Source organism: Chiloscyllium plagiosum, unplaced genomic scaffold (genome assembly GCF_037043375.1).
Source record: "Chiloscyllium plagiosum isolate Xiang-an unplaced genomic scaffold, Cpla_swu_hap1 HiC_scaffold_5, whole genome shotgun sequence".
Lineage (NCBI taxonomy): Eukaryota > Metazoa > Chordata > Chondrichthyes > Orectolobiformes > Hemiscylliidae > Chiloscyllium > Chiloscyllium plagiosum.
The window spans coordinates 89,039,638-89,064,161 of NW_028270143.1; the positions used below are offsets into that span (position 1 = coordinate 89,039,638).

At 40.9% G+C, this 24,524-nt stretch overlaps 1 protein-coding gene across 1 annotated transcript in view; it reads left to right on the forward strand.

The window, feature by feature from the left end:
- gpr158a (G protein-coupled receptor 158a) overlaps positions 1-24,524 on the forward strand; it is a 765,069-nt gene that overhangs the window by 733,002 nt on the left and 7,543 nt on the right. Inside the window, exon 10 of the mRNA XM_043690479.2 lies at positions 19,923-20,069. Within this exon, the coding sequence (XP_043546414.2) occupies positions 19,923-20,069 (147 nt within the window). The remainder of the gene's footprint in view (positions 1-19,922; positions 20,070-24,524) is intronic.

The following is a 24,524-nucleotide window of genomic DNA, read 5'->3' on the forward strand; positions in this document are numbered from 1 at the left end:
ACTCGACCAAGAACTTTACCATCAGCCCAGTACTCTGTATTCCTATTACTCCTTCCAAAGTGAATCACCTCACACTTTTCTGCATTGAATTCTATTTGCTACTTCTCAGCCAAGCTTTGCAGCTTATCCATGTCCCTCTGTAGCCTGCAATATCCTTCTGCACTGTTCACAACTCTAATGACTTTAGTGTCAACTGCAAATTGACTAACCCATCCTTCTACGCCCTCGTCCAGGTCATTTATAAAAATGACAAAACAAATCCTTGTGGTATACCACTAGCAACTGAACTCCGAGATGAACATTTCACATCAAGCATCACCCTCTGTCTTTTTTCAGCTTGCCAATTTCTGATCCAAACTGCAAAATCACCCTCAATCCCATGCCTCCATATTTCCTGCAAAAGCCTACCATGGGGAACCTTATCAAATGCTTTACTGAAATGCATATACACCACATCAATGCATATACACTTTACCCTCATGCACCTGTTTGGTCACCTTCTCAAAGAAGGTGGCTCAGTGGTTAGCACTTGGTCGCACAGCAGCAGGGACTTGGGTTCAATTCCAGACTCAGTTGACTGCCTGTGTAGAGCTTGCACATTATCTCTATGTCTGTGTGCATTTATTCCGGCTTCTTCCCACAGTCGAAAGTTGTGCAGGTTAGGTGGATTGGCCATGTTAAGTTGTCCATGGATGTACGGGCTAATTGGATTAGCCATGGGAAATACAGGGTTACAGGGATGGAGTAGGATATCTTTGGACAGGTGGTGTGGACTTGATGCGACTAAAGTTTTTAAATACTCTGCAAACACTAACTATCTGCATATATTCTTGAAACTCAGGATTCCAGGCCTTTCTATGGTGTCTGTTTACTTTATTCTCTGAAACTACGTTCAGACTATACCAGTCAAGCACAGTGAGCATAGATCAGTTAATAGACTCACATAACTGAAAACAAGACAATGGAACGATTGCACACCACAGTAATGTCAAGTGACCATCAAAAGGTTCTTGCCTCAGCTTTTGGAGCTTTTCCAAACTGGCAGTTTGGCTGGCTTCAACAAAACAAATCTGTTGACTCTTTAGGTTGACAAGTGATGTATCTCTTTTAACCAGAGACTATTTTCCTCCCACATTCTGCCTGGTTACTCACAGATTACCAGTAACCTTCTCCTCAATGCTGACCTCACCGGCTGCAACCTTGGTTTCCATTAAATCTTTCTCTCTTTTTCTGTCCAAACATCTGGAGACCAAATGGTTGTCTACAGTTAGCTTCTGCCTGTGTTTTCAAGTCTAAACAATATGAACCTTGCTCCCAATAAGTGTCAACATCAGTCCCTCTGTTCCCATGCATACCAAGTTACCGAGGCTTATTGTTAAATAGAATTCAACACAGATTATATGAAGATATTTTTACCTTAAATTAAAGTGACAATATCAAAACATCATCTTATAAACTTCGCATTCATAACAGCAGCACCATTATTTGGACTAAGAATGAAATGATGATTCTTGGAAGATACAGGCAACTTTCTGAAAGAAAGGCATATGACCACTTTTATGCCAACCACAGACAGAAGCAGCGTATGCACACTGCAAAAGGAATGATTATCAAACTTATGTCTGGGGTGTTACGGTAGCACTCCAGATACCTCAGAACCATAAATCAGAAATACATCATTTATTTCATCCTTTTTGTAGTATCACAGAAACAAAAAGTTTTCTTACTGCCCATGAAGAATGTGTTTGATTGAGTGTTGTCTTATCCCTCAGAGTGATTGTTCCAAATTCAAAAACTCCTGCAGCAAGCATTTTTGTGAGTTTTAAAAGGATTACTCATTATCACACACTTGCCCCAGAGATTTGAAACATGCAATATCTCAATCACCCAACTCTCTTATTATCACACATGCAATGATTAAATCCAGATGAAGGGAAAGAAAGCATAATTACAGTTTAATGTTGCCTCAGTCTTTTTCATTACAGAAATGTAGTTTCTTAAATAAGTAGGTGCTTAAATTGAAGAAAAGACTTTGTAAAGTAGAGGATTCTCTTCCAGGAGATTGATTTTCTGTAAACTTCTAGTTGGAATAGCTTGGAAAAAAACTCATGTTTAATAGCTTTCAATGGGACTCTGCAAACAGTTTCTTGCTCTGGGGAGGTGATAGACTCGTGGAATTATTGCTCAACTCTTAATCCAGAAACCTTTTTGATTTGATTTATTATTGTCACATGTACCTTGATACAGTGAAAAGTTTTCTTTTGCATGCAGTACAGACAAATCAGACCATACAAAGATCATAGGGTGATAGAACACAGGGATGAGTACAAAGTTATGGCCGCAAAGAAGGTGCACAAGAAGCAAGATCAACATTAGATTTGAAATTTGAGAGGTCAATTCAATAGTCTAATAACAGTGGGGAAGAAGCTGTTCTTGAACCTATTGATGCACGTGTTTAAGCTTTTGTGTCTTCCAGCTGATGGAAGAGGTTGCAAGAAATTATAACCAGGATGGGAGGGGTCTTAGGTAATATACAGGCGTGGTTTGGATTAAATCCACTGGGGTGGATAGTAAATTCAATAAAATTCTGGAGTCAAGAGTCTCATGATGGCCATGAAATCATTGTCAATTATCAAAACAAAACCCACCTGGTTTACCAATGTCCTATAAGGAAAGAAACTGCTGTCCTTACATGCAACTACAGACTTTTAACTACACTCTGAGCCTTTGGGGATGGGCAATAAATGCTGGCCTAGCCAGCGATGCCCAGACCCCATGAATGAATAAAAATAAATAAATGTAACAACATGTAATTTGTACATGACAGTGAAGGAGCAATGGCATAATTCCAAGTCAGGATAGTATGTGGCTTGGAGGCGAATGTGCATTAGCTGCTCTTGTTCTTGATGGGAGAGATTGCAGGTTTGGAAGGAGCCTTTGGCAAATTGTTATACTACATTTTTCAGGTGGTCCACACTGTTGCCGTTGTGTGTCAGTGAGATATCTAGGTGAGTGCAGGTATGTATGAACACACAAATGGACAAGTCCTGAAGCCTGTTTCCAAAAAGTGATGGTACATTGATTAAACATCTTTGGGATTGTTGTTTGAACTTTGAGATTTACTCAGCCCAACTTGATTAGGCAATCATACTGCAATGCTACGTTGATGGTATCCATTCATATTTCTCTATCGTGTATTGAGTTTCAATATTTCTTTTGTCGATGATGAAACAGAAAGCTATAATGATTAGAATGCCACAGTTCATTTAGTTTATGGTCCATCCTTAAACAAAGGCGAGTGTGAAATCCTCAAAAGGTTGAGAATATACAAAATTAAATAAGAATCATTTGAGACTTAAGACTAATGGTCACATGATTTGCAGTGGCCATTTTAAGAAACAGTTTTTGTTCAAAATATTAACTATAAATTTGAATTTCATAATATATTGGAATATGACAGTACTTTTCCCTAAGGAATGACACCTGATCTATTTCTTTTAAGTGATTCATTTTCATAAAGTATGAATACAGGAATTGTCCATAAGGTTTCATTGCACAGGTGGCTAAGACTTTGGTAGCCCTAAATTTCCTTGAGGTGTCTGTTTGCATTAGCCACAATCAGAACTACCTTCCTACTTCTTGTGCCTCTCCTTGCACTGGTACTCATACATTTGATAATCAAATGTGGCATTAGTTAGAGCGTTAGTTGTCTGATTTCTGACTATTTCTGGCATATCTCTGGTGGAGGGAACACCCTCAACTTTGTAATTTTGTTAATCCCTTTGATGGACCTTTTTGGTTCAATTTCCTGTTGAATTGATGTAAACCTGATTATAGGTTGGTTATAATCACAAATGGCATTCAAAGGCCTATTTGAAACCTAGATCTTGAAACAGCCAGACCTTTTAGACAACTCGAGCTAAGTTATTTTTACTAGCCAAACATACCACTGGACTGTAATTGATGATCCCATTTTTGGGGATTTGTTGAACAGCTGACATTAGCCAAAGAGAGTTTAAAATCAATCCCACGATGTGTTACAAAATAAACAAGCAAGATAACAATTTTACTTGTTCACTACTTGAGGCAGCATCTTTAGGATTTAGGCTGCATGGCAACAATATGAGCATTCATAAGGTAAGCTCCAACTTCGCCAAAAAAACTCCACCCTAGAGGGCTCCATTGTAGAATGCCAGAGGAGTTGCCACTTGCTCTAAGGTAACACAAACAGCCAGTCATTCATGACAGTGCAGATCTAGTGACAATTCCCAGACACTTGCACTGTGCCCACGAGCAAATAAACCATAAGGTTAATCCCACTCAAACACTAAACCACTTTCTCAGATAACCTATATTGCTTGGTAGAGGTAGTGTTATGTGACTCCTCTACGCATGTAATACCCACATACTGAAATAGTATGCATCACACAAACATTGTAGTTCACACCATAACTGATGGGAAGTGTCTGACTGCACTTCACAACACTGCATCAAGAAACAGGATGTTGAACCTTAAGCAACTCCATTTTGAAAGCAGTCCTCAATTTATCTTGTTTATTTTCCCATGTACTTATTCTTTCCAATATATTTAATAAGTTGGAAATTCAGCTTCAAGAAGAATTTGAAAGTTAACTAACAGAAAGTTGCAGAATTTTCTAACTGTTGACATGACATTGACATGAACATTGCATTCTGGGTAACCATCAAATGCACTATAATCCTCTGGAGACAGTTTTTCAGAAATCTGGATAGAACAGAAAATTCTTTGAATTCAGACCCATTAGAATCTTCAAGACCATCTGAGCCTACTGGATAAGGAATTAATAGAAAGCTGGACAAGAACATGAATCCTTATCAGATTGCAAGGTTAGTTGTGTTGTAGAGGTCGCTGTTGGGACATATTTTCCTTAACATACATTAAATGATCTGGACATGTGTTTGGGGACAGAATAGTAAATATTGCAAATGATACAAAAATAAAGAAATTTCTTGAATATCAAGGAAAATATAAGCAGCTTCAACAATGATGGGGAAAATATTTGGATGAAAATTAATGCAGAACAATTTGAAGTGATTTATTTTGCGGAAAAGACATTTCATTGATTTAAAAGGACTGATAAGCAGGAAGGCTAGGCTTCAGATGTAGAAATGCTAATGTGTAATTTTTATTTTAGAATGTTTTGTCTGCTTTTGGATGCTCCATTTATTCAGGATATTAAGGCAGTAGAGACAGTTCAGATGAGATTCCAAGTTGTGACAATGTGAAACTCACTTCTGTACGGAATAATTCAGGCAAATAGCATTGATGTATTTAAGGAAAACATAGGTATGTTCAGGATTGTGAAAGGATAAAAGACTATACTGGCAGAGCTTGATGAAGGCAGATAGGAAGAGGCTGGTGGGTCAGAAATGTTGGTACAGACTAGTTGGATCTAATGGCTTGTTCTAGTCCTGCAAAAATTCTATGCAATTCTTTGGAAATTTGAAAGTTATTAACACTTAGAGTTGAAGTATCATTTCTGCAGTATAGTTGGCACAAGAAGATGTGTCCCTTGCACCAAGCAAATCATACGCTGATCCTGTACAGAGAACAGTTTGAAGTCCCTTTTAGCATGATCCTCCTTTGTTGGGCTTTTTGCAGCAACACTTGCAAAGGTGCTTGAAGAAACAGAGTTTTCTCTTCAACATATGCCCACCATTTCCAGCTTGCTGCACAGCAAGAAGGATGAAGCCCCTTTGAACAGCAGCAGCTGCTGCATACTCATCCTACATCCCATCGGTAGCCAATTGTTGACAACAATTCCAATCAGGACCAAAAGCAACTTGTGTAAAATTAATCAGGTCAATCTCACTAGATTTAGCAAGGTCAGGTGAGCACGAGCTCATAAACAGTGCCACCACTGCGGGAACTAGAAAATCTATCCTTGCGTCATTTTCTTCTGTAGCAATATTTTAATACCATGTATTTTAATGATGTGCTTTTTCTGTATGTGAATCAGTGGCTTTGTAATTGGCTTGAAGCATAATGAAGCATACTCCTTTCAGACATGTATGAAATTATGCATGAGGTGCACCAACCATCTGCTGCATTTTCAGACCCGATTCTCACAGTGGTTTGTCAGACTGTCGTATGGTCTTCAGACTGGTGTTGTACTTTTGTCAATTGACAATGTTTGATTTTTCAAATCAAAACATGAAGAGACTTAACCTATGTTTTTAAGCATAGCAGTTTTGTATTAATTGAATCCAACCTGTGGAAAAACACTCTACATTTGTCAGGATTCTGTACGTTTTGTAGGCATTGGGGCAGGGTTCATCTGCTGATAATTTTTTAATTGTAGAAAATAACCAAATGAGAGAGGATCGCGTTAACATTTGAGGCTTTGGTCAAATTATAAATAACATGTGTCTGTCCAGTCCAGGTGTATTCTAGCTACATGTCAAGCCTGAGTCATAATTGTCAGGCAGGTTTTATTTAAAGCACAAAGGGGATAAATCGTTTTTCACTTGATATGCAGGACAGACTCTGCTGTCACTCATTCAAGGATATACAATGCTGAATATCGCCATAATGTAATATTTTCTTAGCTTAACTTAGAACAAACAATGTTTATAAATGACAAGAAGGGGGCAGAATTAAAATGTGCAAGAGTAGGCTTGGGAGTGGATGGAGACGTGTTACAAGTGCTGAAACTGAAAATCAGGCAAAACTTATGAATGTCCTCATTTAACTACAATGTTAGGCTCTATGTGAGCAACTCTTTGAGAAAGCTAGTGTGTTTGATTCAATCTAATAATAATTCAGTTTTGTGTGATGTTTGCTTGAGATATGGGAATGAGCTGAAAATGTGTTGCTGGAAAAGCGCAGCAGGTCAGGCAGCATCCAGGGAACAGGAGAATCGAAGTTTCGGGTATAAGCCCTTCTTCAGGAATGGGCTTATGCCCGAAACGTCGATTCTCCTGTTCCCTGGATGCTACCTGACCTGCTGCGCTTTTCCAGCAACACATTTTCAGCTCTGATCACCAGCATCTGCAGTCCTCACTTTCTCCTGAGATATGGGAATGCCAGATCCCATGGCTACCTGGAACTCACTGGTGAATGCAAGGTGCGAAGACAGTGACAGAGAAAGGAGTTAGAGAAATTATGATCAAAAATTACAATTACTCATGTGAAGACACATGTTCTGAAGCACTGCGATCACTTACTGATTTCCCTCATGCTTCTGAACTCATACCCCATTCTCCCCATCTCAGTGCGCCATCAAATTCAAACTCATGCCACACCACCCACCAGAATCAAATTATAGTTTAACATTCTTACAAGGGGCATTGAGTTACTTTATAGCAATAGTTATTCATTGTGAGAGTTGATTTTGCCTATTCCATGGAACACAACTGATGATGTATGAAATGTTTGTCAAACCATTCCATGCCCCTTATTTGGCTCTTCCAGAGGAGAATACTTCTGAATTGTGAGGATATTGCTTATTCAACTCTTAAAAAGGAGAGGGAGGGCAAGACAATATAAGGACATCATCCTTTGGCTTGATTGCAAATACAATGCTTTAGACTTCCTTATCTCTTTCTTGAAACATGAAAACTAAGTTACAAATCAACACACTTCTACCAAAACAATTTACTAGCATCACCAAGAGCAGGCCGCAAGAGGCCAGATTTAGTTTTTAGACAGACAGAGATCAAGGTTTCTAAGTATGTTTCCTGTGCCATATGAGTGATTGTGACTAAAATGGAAAGAATATAACCCTGCAGTTCGGTGGGGATTCCACCCAACTCCATTCACACACAGATTGTGTTTAGTTCCACATCAATTTGTTTAATGAGAGAATTCATCTTAAAAATGGCCTTACATAATTACCATAGATCATCTAACAGCTGCTGATGAAAAATGTATTCACTCAATAGATAATTAATATTTGACTGTGATTGTCACTACATGCTGAGCTATTGACCTTTAGGAGGCTGATAGTGTGTGCACTTATCAACTGCATGCGTGCCTGAGGGTCTGTTTTTAACCAATGATAATGCTTTTTTGTTTAAAGTTGTTCCCATCCCGTCTGCAAATATTATGAGAATGAAGGAAGGAGAGAAAAAAAGCAAATGCAAAGACCTGAATGGCTGTAAAACCAAGTTGAATGGCTAAAAATCCATAAATCCAACTCCGAAGGGGAGTATTTCTCCTACTGGGCATTCTAATGATACAAAGTGAAGCACTTCATAACTCATTGATCTCATCTAGAATATTGATGAGGCAATTTACTAGGAGAAAGTGAGGGCTGCAGATGCTGGAGATCAGAGCTGAAAATGTGTTGCTGGAAAAGCGCAGCAGGTCAGGCAGCATCCAAGGAACAGGAGAATTGACATTTCGGGCATAAACCTGAAGAAGGGCTTATGCCTGAAACGTCGATTCTCCTGTCCAGAGGCAATTTACCAGTCAGTCCAAGTTTTCAGTTTGATTTTATGGACTATAAAAAATAATTTTGGAAAAGGTAAATTCAAATTTAGCAACTTCTCAGTATAAGCAATGTAAAAGAATAATATTTATTTAAAATTTGGGACTTGAAGTATGCAATGTACCAGAACAAAGGCACATTAGAAATTCTATGTTTTCATCAATTGCACTGACCCTAATAGGATCCACAACATTTTGTTCTACAAAATTGCTGCAAATAGAACCTATGAATTCTTGCTCATAGTTATCTCTACAAATCTGCCTTTCCCAATTTATATGAAGATTAACGTCACCCATGGTTACATGGCTTCATCTCCCGATTTATCCTTTCTACAGGCCTTGGTTTTCAATTCACCTGAACATTGATCCCAACACAGTGCATGTGAAGCCCCTCCCAGCAGAATAGCACCCTTCTACTCCAGTACTAACTGAAACCAACTTATACAACAGCATCTGGATCCCTCCCTCCAGCTCTAAGTTTCTCTTCAGCCCCAAAGAGATGTCCTTAATCCGGCATCGGACAGGCAATACAGTTTTCAGGACTTGTGCTCACAGTTGCAGAGGATAGTATGTGTCTTCCCAATTACACTTTCTCTAATAACTACTGTGGTCCTATGTCCTCTATGCAGTCGCTACTTTAATCTGCACAGCTTGAAAGAACCTCGTAACTGTTAGACAAATGCAGTGTCTTCATATCCACCTCACCTGCAGTCACAGTTTCCTGTCTCTGAGTTACCTACTCTGAGGGGTGTCACTGCTTTCCGGAGCAGAGTGTCCAAGTAACTTTCCCCTTCCCTGATGTGTCAATGTCTGCAGCTCGGATTCCAGCTCCTCAATTCAGATCCAGAGTTCCTCAAACAGCAAGCACTTACTCCAAATATGTTCACTCTGGATCACACTGGCTCCCAGCAGCTTCCACATGTTACAGTAGCAACACATCACACGTCATGCCAACTTTATCATCTTTGATATAATTTTCAGTTCCCTTCTCTGTAAAATCTGTTGTAATTTTTTAATGAGAAAAACACTATTATCAATCTTATACTTAACAAGCTCCTTTATGAGAGGAGAGAAGAAAGACATTAGAGTCTTAAACACAAACTGAAGACCTTACTTATATCATAAAGATTAGTAATAAAAACAATTGAGCTTCTTTTCCTGCAAACACGTCACACAGTGGTTTGTGACATCTCTGCAAACTAGGCTCTCAATCACATTTTTTATCCAATCCCTCATCTCTCACTTGTAGAATTTACTTCTTACAATAAATTCCAGTTAAAGTACCTTCTGTCTCCCTTGCATTGAATTCCCACTGTGAACCAGATTTTGAGTTTCACTCACTCAGACTTTTTCTCACTTAGACAAAGTCTCCACTTACATTGACCATGTTTCTTACTGACTATGTGATGCATAGTCTTTACCCTGTCCTCATTTGACAGCAACAGAACTTAATTTTATTTGAAAAAAGATATTGAATTGCCAATTAAGTGGATTGCCATCCTTTTTACTTTCTCAGCTGCTTGGTCTCTGTTAAGACACCACATGCAAAATGTACAATGGATTGGCATGTCATGTGTCCTTCCATTATAATTGCCAGAGTATCCAAATAAGCTGATTGTCTGTGTATTTTAATGGTGACTTGATTACCTCATCCCTGGGAAATAATCCTAGCAAGGCCCCCTTGTCCAACGAGTTAGCCTTAAAAGTCCTTCCATAACAGCTGAATAACCTTGATGTCAGGTCTATGTTTAACTGCAACAATAGCATAGGAAATGTGAGTCCTTCACATTCCCCCAAAGTCATTGTCTTGGGTCGGTTATACAACCTTGCATCACCTCCAACTGCAGCAAATCTTCGCTATTACACTGAAGCATCAACCTCGATTTCTGAACTCAAGGTCTGGAGACAGATTAGAAACCAAAGCCTTGTAACTCCACAAGCAACCCCACCTTATAATAGCACCAACAACTAAGTCATAGCTGAACACACAATCCATACCTTGTGTTTTCCCCATGTCCCGTCAGCTTTTGCTCTCCTTCATTCACATCCCTCTTCTATACCACCACCACCCTCACCTCCCATCATCTCCGTGTCCCCTTCCTCACCCTCCTCTATCTATATCCTTAGCATCATTTCTATATTATCATTCACCTCAGGATCCCCAAAGGCCTTAGAAGGTGGATGGATTTGTTGAATTGAAAATGTAGTTTTATTTGGCCCAGGGAATAAAATTCAATTAAAACCTCAAAATTTATGTCAGTGCCACCAAGAGATGCAGATGAGGGAGGAGATGCATGAAGGAGCAACAGCACCACCTAATGTTGATAGGACTCTAAAGTAGGTATGATGATAACTACACAGGACTACCCAGACATGGCACATTCATAGAACAGTAAGTATCTATGAGAGAAACATGCTATCTAACTTCAAGACTTCAGTTGAATCCTGAAAGATTCTTCAAAGTATGTCCCTGTGTTAGTTTGCAGATAAGGTTGATGTATTCTATGCCCATCGATCTTCAGCTGCTCCATCATAAGGTCAGAAGTGGGGATGTTCATTCACCTATGATTGCACAATGTTCAGAACCATTCGCAACTCCTCAGGTCTATGTTTAACTGCAATAATATCTGGACAATATCCAGGCTTGTGCTGAAAAGTGGCAAGTAACATTCATACCACACAAATGCCAGGCAATGACCATCAAATAAGAGATAATCTACCCACAACCCCCTGACATTCAGTGGCATTACCATTGCTGAATCCCCTACTATCAACATCCTGGTGACCAGAAACTGAATTGGACCATCCATTAAATGCAGTAACTATAAGAGCAGAGTCTAGGAATACTGCAGCAAGTAACTCACCTCCTGACTCCCGAAAGCTTGTCCACCATCTACAAGGCCAAGTCAGGGCTGTGATGGGATACTCCCCATTGCCTTGATAAGTGGAGCTTGAGGCTTGATACCATCCAGGCCAAAGAAGCCCATTTTATTGGCACCACAAGCACAAGCATTTGTGCATCGGAATATTTTTTACAGGAGGGATGTGATTGCACTGGAGGGGGTGCAGAGGAGGTTCACCAGGAGGTTGCCTGAGATGGAGGTTGCCAGCGATGAAGAGAGGCTGGATAAGTTCAGGTTGTTTTCCTTGGAGAAGAGAAGGTTGACGAGGGACCTGATGGAAGTGTATCAACTTATGAAGAGCCATGGACAGGATGGATAGGAAGCAGATGTCCCCTTTGTTGAATGGTCAATAATGAGGGCAGGAGATGTTTTAGGGAATTGAGGAAAGGTTTTTTTCATTGGGATGGTGGTGGCAATCTGGAATGCACCACCTGGGAAGGTAGTATAGGTGGAAAACTTCACAACCTTTAAAAGGTATGTGAGTAAGAGCTGCAGCATGGGATTAGCATTAGCAGGTTGGCACAGTCTGCATGGGCCGAAGGGTCTCTTCTGTGCTGTATGACTCTTTGACCTCTTGCAGGCATTATATGACCTTTCCTCCTGTAATGTAAGGATGAAGATTTCAGCTCCTGTTTGGCCAAAATGATCAGCAGGTTCACATGAAAGCAGTGGTGCTGGTTGAGGGTCAAGAGGGGCAGGAAGAGCTGGAAGGTCTCAGCATGTCAGAACAGCCACGCTTTACACTGCTGATGGCTGTTTCTATCATGGTAAACTGAGGCCAATTTATGCAATCTATCATTGATGGCTCAGGGGACAGCATATTTCAATGATTGTTGAGGTGACAGGTCACCTCAACGGCTGCTTCATCAGACCTCGAGCAGCACAGCAAGTGGCAATCCCTGGATACGTAATGCAGACAGCTGCTCCAAGGCTTATTCATAGAACATTTAATACATTTTCAGCTTCTGTCTGCCACATCCCAATCTCACCTTCACCAGCTCCGACCACCCTTCTGATATCAAGAGCATCCTTCTCCAAGGTCATCAATATCGCTAGGTTGACCAGTTCATCGCAGAAGGACACCTCTTGCAGGCATTATGTGACCTTTCCTCCTGTAATGTAAGGATGAAGATTTCAGCTCCTGTTTGGCCAAAATGATCCATAGTCTGATATGATTCTTCTGACATTTCACCAAACTATACAAGACCATCCTCTCATACCTCCACGATTTTGTTCCCTTCTCTCACATCTCGATGTTCCTTTTCAATTTGGTTTGAAGTCCTGCTGCTTATGGGTGTGCCAGCTTTGTAAGACCTTCCTGGTTGACACCCTAGTTATGTATGTTACTCGGTTTGCCAGATCTTTCAGGAAGTCTCGGAAGCTATGTCCTGCTCACCATTTTGCAACTGCTAACCACTCTGGCAACCTCCAACTATACCTCCACTGTTTGCTTCCCCTTACCTCTTTCCAGATATAAAAGGTTCCTCCTGGCATGATCTGCAGAGACATAGCACATAGCCCGGAGCAATCTCAAATAATGGACTGACTGGTTAATGATCTGAATGCCTGTTACCTTATATCGGCACTCTCTGGATGTGTCCATTTTGAAGGCCGATGCCTTTGTATATCTATCTCCCACTTCATAATCATGTTTCCTGTCCATCATGGAATGGATATCATGGCAGTGAACCATGCACATCACACTCCAATTTCCTGGTTCCTGAAAATGCTTCCATATTAGAATGTCAGCAACGTCAACAAAATCCAAGCCTGAAGGTCTAAGATCGTAAAAAGACATTGTAAGGAAAGAGATAGAAAGGAGTTAACTGATGATAATCATTTCTTTTTCTGATGGGATGTTACAATGTATAACTAGGCCATAAATCTTGGTGTGAACTTACCATTGCTGCTTCTCCATGTGCAGATCATTTTGGACTACAATGCACCTGAACTTTTGTAACACATTACCTGATTTGGATGAGGGTTTGGATTTAGTGTTCCCCACCCTGCGATGCAAACATCCAGTAGGGGGATACTGCAGGAAAAGCAGGACTGATATGAAAGAGATTGGATCATACAGTAAGGATGCTTTTACTAACTTAGGACTGTGGACCATTGGACGTGCTTACTGTGAGAGAAGGAGTGATCTACAGAGAATAGGGATGACTGAAACCTGGAGGATTTGTAGACAGATGGTCAAGAATAAAGATAATGCAGCATAGAATGAAGATAATTGTAAAGTCTTCACAATTGTTATGAAGACTTTACCTGGTAATAGCCATTACATGAGGTCATAAGGTTTTTTCCCTTTATACTTAGTCATGTGAATCCATCAATCCTACTTTTTAGTCCACATTCTTGCTCCCTCTTCCCTCTGTGATGAAACTGCCTGATTTTCTTTTACTGCATAGCTTATGCAATTTTCATTGAAAGATAATACCCAGCTTGGCTTAAAGTTCTCAGATTAGTCCACTTTAATAAAGGAGCAGCATTAGTTCTTAAGAGGAAATTGTGGGTTTTGCTTTCTTGCTTCATCTAGGAGCGGAGACCTTCTGTCTCACCTATGGGAGACATTTTAAAAACAGGAGCAGGCTCTTTAGGCCATCAAGCATGTTCCTTTGACATTCTGTGTGATCGTGGCTGATCTTCAAGTAGCTGCATCTTTTCCCTATATCCCTTCACGTCTTTAGCTCACAATATCAGTTCATCTAATTGATAAACTGATCATCAATTGAGCATCAATTGGCATAGCAAAAGAAGGTTCCAAACTTTTACAACCCTAGTGTTTCCTAATTTCACTTCTAATGGGTCCAGTTCAAAGTTTTATATTATGCCCTCTTTTCATAAACTCCTCAACTGGTGAAATAGTTTTTTTTCTGTTTATTCTATATGAAACTTTCAGACCTAATAAACGGTACAGTAAAGAAATAACCCTCTACAGCACTGATTTTCTCTCTCTGCAAAAATATGGACACTTTCAAAATCAGATGTAGGAAATATCTGGGTTACTTCTGTCAGTGGTCCAGGTTGACTTTCCATGATGCTAGGATGGCAGCTTTTGCAGCCCTCGTAGAAAGAGCCAGGAGATATTCCTGGTAGAATGTAAGTGGACCTTGAGCTAGAAGGTGGGTAAGGAGAAACATGACTATACTAACACATGGTCCACATTTATTGGATGGGATGGTTCAAATGGATGATTAACAGAGCATAAACTGTCAGCCTTTAGAAACAAAGTATTTTAGCAAGTGCTCAGAGAAAGAGGGCAGTCAGGTGATGCTTGTCACCAGACATCACCTTATTCAGATTGAAGGTGAACTAGAATTGAGGGGAAGAAAGCTTCAGTGAAGAACGTCCTCACAAACAAATGCTGCAGAATCTCAGCAAGGCCATGAGCATTTGTGGAGAGAAAGCAGTCAATGTTTCGGGTCCAGTGATCCTTTGGGTTCTGAAGCATGGTTACTGGATCTGAAACGTTGACCCTGCTTTCTCTCCCTATGGTTCTGAAGGAGTCACTGGACCCGAAACATTGAACCTGCTTTCTCTCCATATGGTTCCTGAGAGGGGTCACTGGGTGTAAAACATTGACTTTGCTTTCTGTCAACAGATGCTGAGTTTCTCTGGCTATTTCAGTTTTGGTTTCAGATTTCTAGCATCCGCAGTTCTTTATTCGCTCACACGTTGATTAAGAACAGGATGCTGTCATCATCAACAATTGAGATCAACACCCTCTATGTTCATCTTCCTGTACCAGTTGGTCCCAGGTTCTGTTTGCCATTCCTGCTGGGCAGCATGTTGCTTCAGTTGCTGCTCTCAGGATGCTTCAGTTGTTTGGTGAGAGACACAAGGTGGCTGGTTCATGCATAAAAACTCATCAGTTACAAGTTATAGCAATTGCTTGCAGGAAAGATAAACCAGGAAAGATGAGTTTTGACTGCAGAGAACAGAGGGAGCACTGCTGAGCTGGAGGAGAACTGAATACTTCTCTCTCTATAACTGGTTCCCAGTTCCAAGCTGCTCAGTTACCTGAGAACCAATCTCACAGTTGTTGGTAGATAAAAAGAATTTTGTCATTGATTTGCCCCACATCCAATCAACTTCTTGTTGTCAGTAAAAGTTGCTTGGCACCACATTGTCTGAAACCTAAAGTCTAATTACTGTTTGTTCAAGCTGTTTTTTACGATGCTTGCCCGCATGTTAGTTCTGAAGGAGGATTCAAAACAATAACTCTCTTTCACTCACAGCCACTGCCAGATTGACTGAGTTTCTCCAACACCTTCTGTCTGTTTGCTTCAGATTTGCTTCAGCGATCATAGTATTTTGATATTATATAGGTGTCAGATTACTTTGCTTTTCAAGACAGACAGCCACCCTTTCAAACGCTAGTTCCAATACTGCTCTTTCTCATTTCAGTCCTCAGTTTTTAAAAACACAAAACAAAAGAATTTATAACCGGATAGTCCTGAATGGTTAAAGGAGCAGAATTGTTGGGATTGATTTTAATACCTGCAGGTTTACAGTGCAGTGGTCTTGTGATGAATGTGCTTCGTTATGTCTGAAAATTTTATGGTCCCACAGTTTTCACTGTTGAGCTGATTATTGCTTGCTTTTGAACTTGATCTCCTGCTCAGTGTTGGTGAGAATAGTGTCAAGGCAGCAGGCCGAAATAGCTCTGCATTGGTTGCTTGGGTCCAGCCAGAGGCAGGGTTTCCAAAGAGCTGCTGGTGTCAGGAGGATCAGGCCCGAGGAGGCCGAAAGCTTCCTTCTGCAGGCTGAAGAAGCATCTCTGCTCCCCTTAACGTCCCAACAAATACCCTGAGGTTCCTTGGGTAACTTTGACGTAGCTCAAGCCTCCCTTGCATCTCCATTAAAATCAATTTGCTGCACTCAAAACCACATCAAGCTGTGACTTTTCGATTTAAATTGGACCTCTGAGAGCATGAGAGCAAAATAATTTCCACAGCCAAACTGTACAATTGTGTGACAATCCCTGTTGTCCTTGAAATACAGTTGGATATTTATAGGTGGAAATAGATCCAAAATCATTAATATGTATCCAGTAGTTAAATTGCATTGTGTTGTTGCCAGCAGTAAGGCAACTGATTGGTCCTGAAATAGGGTTTCTCTTAGCAGAAAAACAAGAGCCCAAGACCTATTATCATAGTGGCACCTCCACATCATGGCTACCATTGACATCACAAACTCAGTGGAGAGAATCCCTAAGGAGATTGTGCATATTAACACTGACATTAAGTTTATAAATTCTGTGCCTGTCCACTCATCTCCACTTCACCTGATGAAGAGGCAGCGCTCCGAAAGCTTGTGATTTCAAATAAACCTGTTGGACTATAACCTGGTATGATTTGTCTTCTGATTTTGTCCACCCCAGTCCACCACTGGCACCTCCTTTTCAATGCGTGCACCGATAGAGAAGGCAGCTAAACTCCCTTTGAGCACCCCATCCCATGTTAATATTGAGAGGGACTCTGGGAATAGCACACCACTCGATTTCTCTTTCAGCTTGCACTGATGCATCCATCCACAGGATTGCCAGCAGAGGGTTGGTGGTAATTCCTGGCAGACCATCAGCAAGTTGGTTAGAATGCCTTATACAGTATTTTATGAACTCAGCAGGGAATGTTTGAAGGGAAGCTATTACATTGAGGTAGAGAATAGATAGTTTAGTTGACAGCATTCATGGCCACACCATAGTTAGGGGGCAATTGTGTAGTGGTATGGTCAACATAGAGCTCGATAGCACACAAAAAGGCCCTTGAGCCCATCGAGTCTGCACCGATCAAAAAAACCTAACAATTCTAATCTCATTTTCCAGCACTTGGCCCAAAGCCTGGTATGCCTTGGCATAAGAGCCCATAGGATTCAATGAAACTTGTCTCATTAAACCCAGAATTGACTGACTGGTCGGAAGCATCGGGTGATAGTCAAGGACAGATTTTTTTATGACTGGAAGTCTGTGTCCAGTGGGGTCGCATAGGGGTCAGTGTTGGGATTCTTGCTGTTTGTGGTATTGTACAAATGATTTAGACTTGAATGTAGGAGGATTCATTAGAAAGTTCACAGTGAGAATCTCACTGGACTGGAAATCCAGAAGTGTAGGCTAATATCAAATCCACCTGATCAATTAACAAGTCAGGAGTTGAAAATTAATCTCCATAATAGTGACTGTGAAGCATCACTGATTGACCACTAATGACCTTTAGTGTGTATTGAGGGAAGGCACCTTCCTCTGCCAGCATAGGAATCACAAAACTTGTGCCCACACCTCCTCCCTCACCTCTATCCAAGGCCCAAAAGGAGCCTTCCACATCCATCAAAGTTTTACCTGCAACATCCACCAATGTCATTTATTGTATCCGTTGCTCCTGATGTGGTCTCCTCTACATTGGGGAGACTTTGCGCCTCCTAGCAGAGCGTTTTAGAGAACATCTCCGGGACACCCGCACCAATCAACCCCACCACCCCGTGACCCAAAGTTTCAACTCCCCCTCCCACTCCGCTGAGGGCATGCAGGTTCTGGGCCTCCTCCACTGCCACTCCCTCACCACCCGATGCCTGGAGGAAGAACACCTCATCTTCTGCCTTGGAACACTTCAACCCCAGGGCATCAATATGGACTTCACCAGTTTCCTCATTTCCCCTCCCCCCACTTCACCCCAGTTCTAACCTTTCAGCTCAGCACTGTCCTCATGACCTGTCCTACCGGCCAATCTCCATTCCCACCTATCCGCTCCACCCTCCTCTCTGACCTTCACCTTCATCCCCACCCCCATTCACCTATTGTACTCTTTACTACCTTCCCCCACCCTCCCCTCTGACCTATCACCTCCATCCCCACCCCCATCCACCCATTGTACTCTTTACTACCTTCTCCCACCCTCCCCTCTGACCTATCACCTCCACCCCCACCCCCACCCCCACCCCCATCCACCCATTGTACTCTTTGCTACCTTCCCCCACCCTCCCCTCTGACCTATCACCTCCATCCCCACCCCTATCCACCCATTGTACTCTTTGCTACCTTCCCCCACCCTCCCCTCTGACCTATCACCTCCATCCCCACCCCCATCCACCCATTGTACTCTTTACTACCTTCTCCCACCCTCCCCTCTAACCTATCACCTCCACCCCCACCCCCACCCCCACCCCCATCCACCCATTGTACTCTTTGCTACCTTCCCCCACCCTCCCTTCTGACCTATCACCTCCATCCCCACCCCCATCCACCTATTGTACTCTTTGCTACCTTCTCCCCACACCAACCCCCCCCCCCCCCCCCTCCCATTTATCTCTCCACCCTGCCTTCAGTCCTGATGAAGGGCTTTCGCCCAAAATGTCGATTTCCCTGCTCCTTGGATGCTGCCTAACCTGTTGTGCTGTTGTGCTTTTCCAGCACCACACTGATCTAGACTCTGATTTCCAGCATCTGCAGCCCTCACTTTGGCCTTTAGTGTGTGGTCCCTATCTGACTTCAGAACCACAGCAATGTGGTTGACTCTGAAACGGTTGAGTGAGTTAAAGGTCAGTTCGGTTTGTGCAACAAACGCTTGCCTTGCAAATAACTCCAATATTCCACATAGAATAAAGAAAGGAAAAGGATGACAAAAAGTCACAGACTTTCTTCAGTATTCTTGTATCTTTCCTTCTATAACTTACCAGAAATTAAAGAATAGGATCAAACATTATGTTGTAAAACTTCTGTTGAAAAACTGACAAGCCCTTCTTAAGATAGAATTCAATTCTGAAATTTAAAATAAATTTATCTTGACCTCTTCTGACCATTTGGCTGCTTCCTGCCATGCTTCTCTCGTTGTTTATAGTGGGAGCTTCACCTGACTTGAATCAGCGAAGAGGAAGTGGTGGCTTGTGTAAATGGAGTGAACCCAGGCCAGAATGATGTCTCATTTCCTGTTAATCCCTCTGATCAGTATTCCCATTTGGTAGCAGAAGGTTAAAATTCCTCCTCAGTTGTTTCTAAGAGGCAGCTTCTATAATGGAGAAGTTATGGTAGTTGTATTTGAAATCAGAGAGAATAGCGAGGCCATGAAAAGCTGCCGGATTTTGTTTTAAAGGCCATAAAGGAAGATAAAACTAGTAAAATCTGAAGACTTTCCATTGACATTACAGCAGACTGGAAACACAATGTTGAAATACTTTTCTTGATTCACTGCTCTTTCTGAAGATGGGACATTACTGATCACATTTGAAATCATAACACCACAAGATGAATACAAGGATCTGTTTCCATACTGATGGCATTCTACAAGGATATCTGAGCCTACAGTTTGTTACCTAAATGTGTTTACATTTTATTATTTGAAGTCGACCTGAAAGTTGCTGGAAGGATATGTAATTATTAGGAGCAGGTTTTGGAGCATTCATTACTGGAATTTAAGTGACCAGTAACAATTTAAGTATAAGAGAATTCATTGGCTGAAACAAAATCCAGCATTTGAAAGATTCTACTATCTGTTTTCAACCAAACCAATTTGACAAGATTCAAATATAATTATCTTTTTTTTCTTTCCCTCTAGTTCCTTCAAGCAGGTATCAATCCCAGAGATGACATAGCAACAGAGGCCTATGAAGATGAGTTGGACATGGGCAGATCAGGGTCATACCTGAACAGCAGCATCACCTCAGCCTGGAGTGAACACAGCCTTGATCCTGATGACATTAGGGTAAAAACAATGAACTTTTCTTGTTGTCACATTCTGCAACTAATTTCGCTTTTTAATGCAACATGAACGATAGATTACTTTCTCCACGTAAACATCAAGTTATACTCACCCAAAAGCAAATTACTGTAGATACTGGAAATGTGAAACAGAAATAGAAGCATTGGAAATATCCAGCAGGTCTAGCAACATCTGAAGAGAGAGGAACAGAGTGGAAACTTAGGTCAATGACATTTGTTCAGAGCTGGAAGAAATTAAAAGAGCGATGGGTTTTTAGAAAGTACAGTTAATTCAGGAAGGGGTACAGGTTAGAATACACATAGGGGAATGTCAGAGTTAAGATGAAAGACAGAAGACCATGCTCACTTATTTTTGTTGGACCGAACCAATTAAGCCAGCAATATTAATAATTTGTGCTGTTAGGAACTATTAAGTACTTATTGATAAATAATAGCTGGGCTGCTGTTCTGAACCAGGAAATAATAGCAAGTGAGTTAAAAATAATTTTTAAAAAGAAAGGTAATGAGAAAGTATTTTACAAAGTAATAAGATGAAAAATTGACCCTATAGGCATATGGACTGAGTAGTGTATTCCACTGAAAAGTTAGAGGACAAAATGTTTCTCTGAACATTTGGAGATTTCTTGCATTCAGCAAATTTCATTTATAATTTTATCTAATTGTCTTGTTTCAGACAATCATTTTTGTGAAGAATTTTAATCCCATAACTATGAAACACAAATATCTAAATTCACGCAAAATTATCATTCTCACTCATTTCACCCCTGTAAAGATGGTACTTGCCATTCTGTAGTGGGACTTCCAATTTTGGCCTTATTCTCTCTGTCTACAATGAGATGCTCTCATCATTGTGAAAAGCCAGATCTGAATATTTCATAATAGACTACATTCAAAGTCCTTCCTTCTTGAGCCAAAATTGAGCATTTTCTTGGTGTTCCTATTCCGTTGTTACATTTTCTGATATTTTTCACAAATGATTTGAGTTCCAACAAGAACGCTCTATGGGTCAGGTAGCTCACTTAAGGGTGAAAATTGTACTTTACCATTTTTATATCCTCCACGGCCAACCTTGTTCTTTCCTGATGCCCCCAACTTTGTACCTAAGCCATGACCTGGTTATTACAAACTCCTTAATTTGTGAGAGACGAATACAAAACGTTATAGCAACTCGCTTGTTCCAATCCTTGACACTTGCATACAATCTTCAAGAACTGTGCATGGAGCAGCAAGAGGAATGGTCTTCTTCTCAGCCACAAAAAACATTGACTATGTCAACTGAGATAGATCGTGGAGTCTTCTCAAAGTTGGATATCAGCAGAAGTTTGTCCCCATTCTCTGCCTGTAGCATGACAACATGTGTGCTGTGATCCTCATCAATCAATCCATCAAGAACCTGTGCATGTAAAAATTGGGGTCCAACAATACTATGTTATCATACCAATGTTTTTTAGTGTCTTCCTCCTGGCAAAACCTCACCATACATCCATGAAACTTACTGCCGGAGTGAAGCCTCTCTATTGGATAAGCAGGAAACTGTTCAACCTGCATTTCCTGCAGCTCAGAGACAAGTTCTCTCCAACCTGTCATCAAGCTGCTATATGCAGATGACATTCTTGTGTGCATACACTCAAAGGCTGAGCTCCAAATTATCCTTGAAATATTCAGAAAGAGATTAGGCCATAGGCTAAAAAGTCTGGATGATAGAGGTCCCCTATCAATCTGTCCCCCATTGATCCAAGGAAAACTGTTGGATAACTCCTATACCTTGGGAACACCTTTTAAAATGAAGCAGACATCAAGGATGAAATCCAGCCTTCATGGCAACAGTTGAGCTTCTGATCATCTCAGGAACCGAGTGTTTGATGACAAAGACCTCAAACCCAGCACCAAACTCAAGGTTTACAGGTCATTTGTGCCACCTGTCATTTAGGCAACAGAGACATGGACAATCAATATCAGATACCTTAGATTCCTGCAGATATATCACCTCTGATCCATCCACAAAATTCTGCAAATCTACTGGCTGGATAGGCATTCCAATATTAATGTCCTCTCTCAAGATGTTATCCTACATCAAGGCACTGGTTATTGTTGATCAGCTACATTGGCGAGCAACATAATCCATATGCTGGGCACAAGATTTGCAAAATGAGTTTGATACTCTGAGCTTCTGCAGATCAAATGGTAACCAATTGGTCAGATATCCTCAAAGTCTCCATGAGAACACATAACATCCCCATTGACTCATGAGAATCTCTTGACAATGACCAAGCAAATAAGAAATGATGCATCTGTGAAGGTGCCAATACGCCCAGGTGAAAACCAAGCACAAAGAATAGGAGTGTGTGAAAACCTGGGCATCACACGCACCCACTTTACAAGCACCAGGTACTCCGGTTGTAGCAGAGTGTATGCATCTGCCATTAGTCACCTCAGGATCCACTGTTCCAGAGGGGAAAATAATTCTTCTTAATCTCAAAGGATTGCCTAAAAAAAAAGAGACTACATTTACAACACATGATGGTGTTTCTATTTTCCAATTTGTTGCACCGCTGTATTCACCTCTCTTTAATCTACTGTAAATGTCATATTCTGGGTCTGACTCATAATCATGATGAGGATCATTAATGTGGATCGTGCCTTACGAAGTCACAGGATGCAATTTTATCGTGGTGCTACGCCATCATCTAAAAATACACTCCATAGTCATTGGCTATTACTTAACTGCAGATGGGATTTCTGCACCTCTGAACTGAAAGCTTGGAGCTTTTCTGTGATGGTAAGGTACATCTCATTCTTACTCCTGCATTTTAATATTCATCTCACTCAGATGGCTGAACATGTCCAGCTTATCCTGCCAACTATAACCAGATAGTAACTCTTTATAAAGCAGTTCATGTGTTGTTGACAACTCTGTCAGGTCTCTCCTGAGCTCGTGAATCCAGGAGAGAACCTTACCCAGTGATCATTATCACATCTCAGTATGTAACAGTAAACTCTGATGCTCAGCCTCTATCTCTGCATACACAATAGTGAACACGTGATTTTTATGTAATTCACAATTATCATAGCTTGTTTAGTACTGCAGCTAACTCTGGTGGCATTTTTTGGCTACAAGAGCTTCACAGTAGAGGATGCAGTGGTGATTGGAATGTCAGGATTTTGCTCCTTCACCTTACTAACAAACCCTTCAACCTCCCTGTCATGGAGGCTGCTCCATCAGTGCACATGTCCAACACATATTTTACCTTAAGAAGGTATCTTTTACCCAAAATATTTCTTCACCAGTCGCTTGGCTCAGTAGCTCCTTGCAAAAGAAAACATACTCCTAAATGGAGTTCCTATCAACATACCAAAGGATGGCTAACAGTGGGCATCGTCTACTTATATTGGAGGACTTACCAATCCGCAAAGCAAACTTCCCATGAGTAGCGAACATCTCTTACAGCAGCATATCATAGAAATGTCATCAATTCTGCTGACATATCATCAATTCAACGTTTTATCAGAGGGTGGAATTTTGACAATCTTGTTTGCAGCATCAGCTCCTAACATCACACTGTGAGTTTTTACATGCAGGTTTGATTAAGTTTTTGACAATGGTATTTGGTTATTTTGATTTTGCCACCAGGTAACTTAACTCTTGAACTTTATTCAATACCCATGCACAGTCCATCAGATGTTGTGTTTGCTTGATATTTTGTTCGCTCAAGTTCTTTAATTTCGAGATGTGTTTGTTCACAACAGATGCATCTTTCCTCAGTGCTCGTCAACTTTTCTCTGCAGACCAGACACTCAGATATACTCATTGCACTGTCTCTGAACAGACAATCCTTTTTTGTTCCTTTCGGTTTAAATGTTTCATCAACCGAAGTAGAGGAGGGATGGCCTCATATGACAAGAAACGTATACATTTCTTCTTAGAATCTAAGACTAACTAAGACAGAATAACTTAAAAAAAAAATCCAAGAACATCCACTTTAAAATCCATGCTAATGGGGAAATATGTCCAGGTGGGCAGACCACTTCAAAAACCATCTCAGCTGTACCCCTCTTTACTGCACATGCTCAGTTTCTTCTCAGAGCGAGTTTGGTGTAGCTCGCGTGCAGGTGCCAAATCTCCAAGCATGTGGAGTATCAGAAGCCGCTACACTGATTGGAGGGGCTGCTGAGAATTTCATGGCGCCTTGCTGCATTGCTGCAGTTGAAAACCTTTGCTCCAGTCTCTTTATCTTCTGTTTATGTAACTACCACCTTTACTTCCTATCAACTTCTCGTCTTTTTGCGCTGACCTCTTCATCTAATCTGCATGCTACCTGGAACTTTCTCCTGGAACTGACCTCAGAACAATTTATTTGGTAAGAGAAAGTTCCAGACAGCATGCAGAGTCAATGAAGAGATCAGCACAAAAAGACTGAAAATTGATAGAAAGTAATTA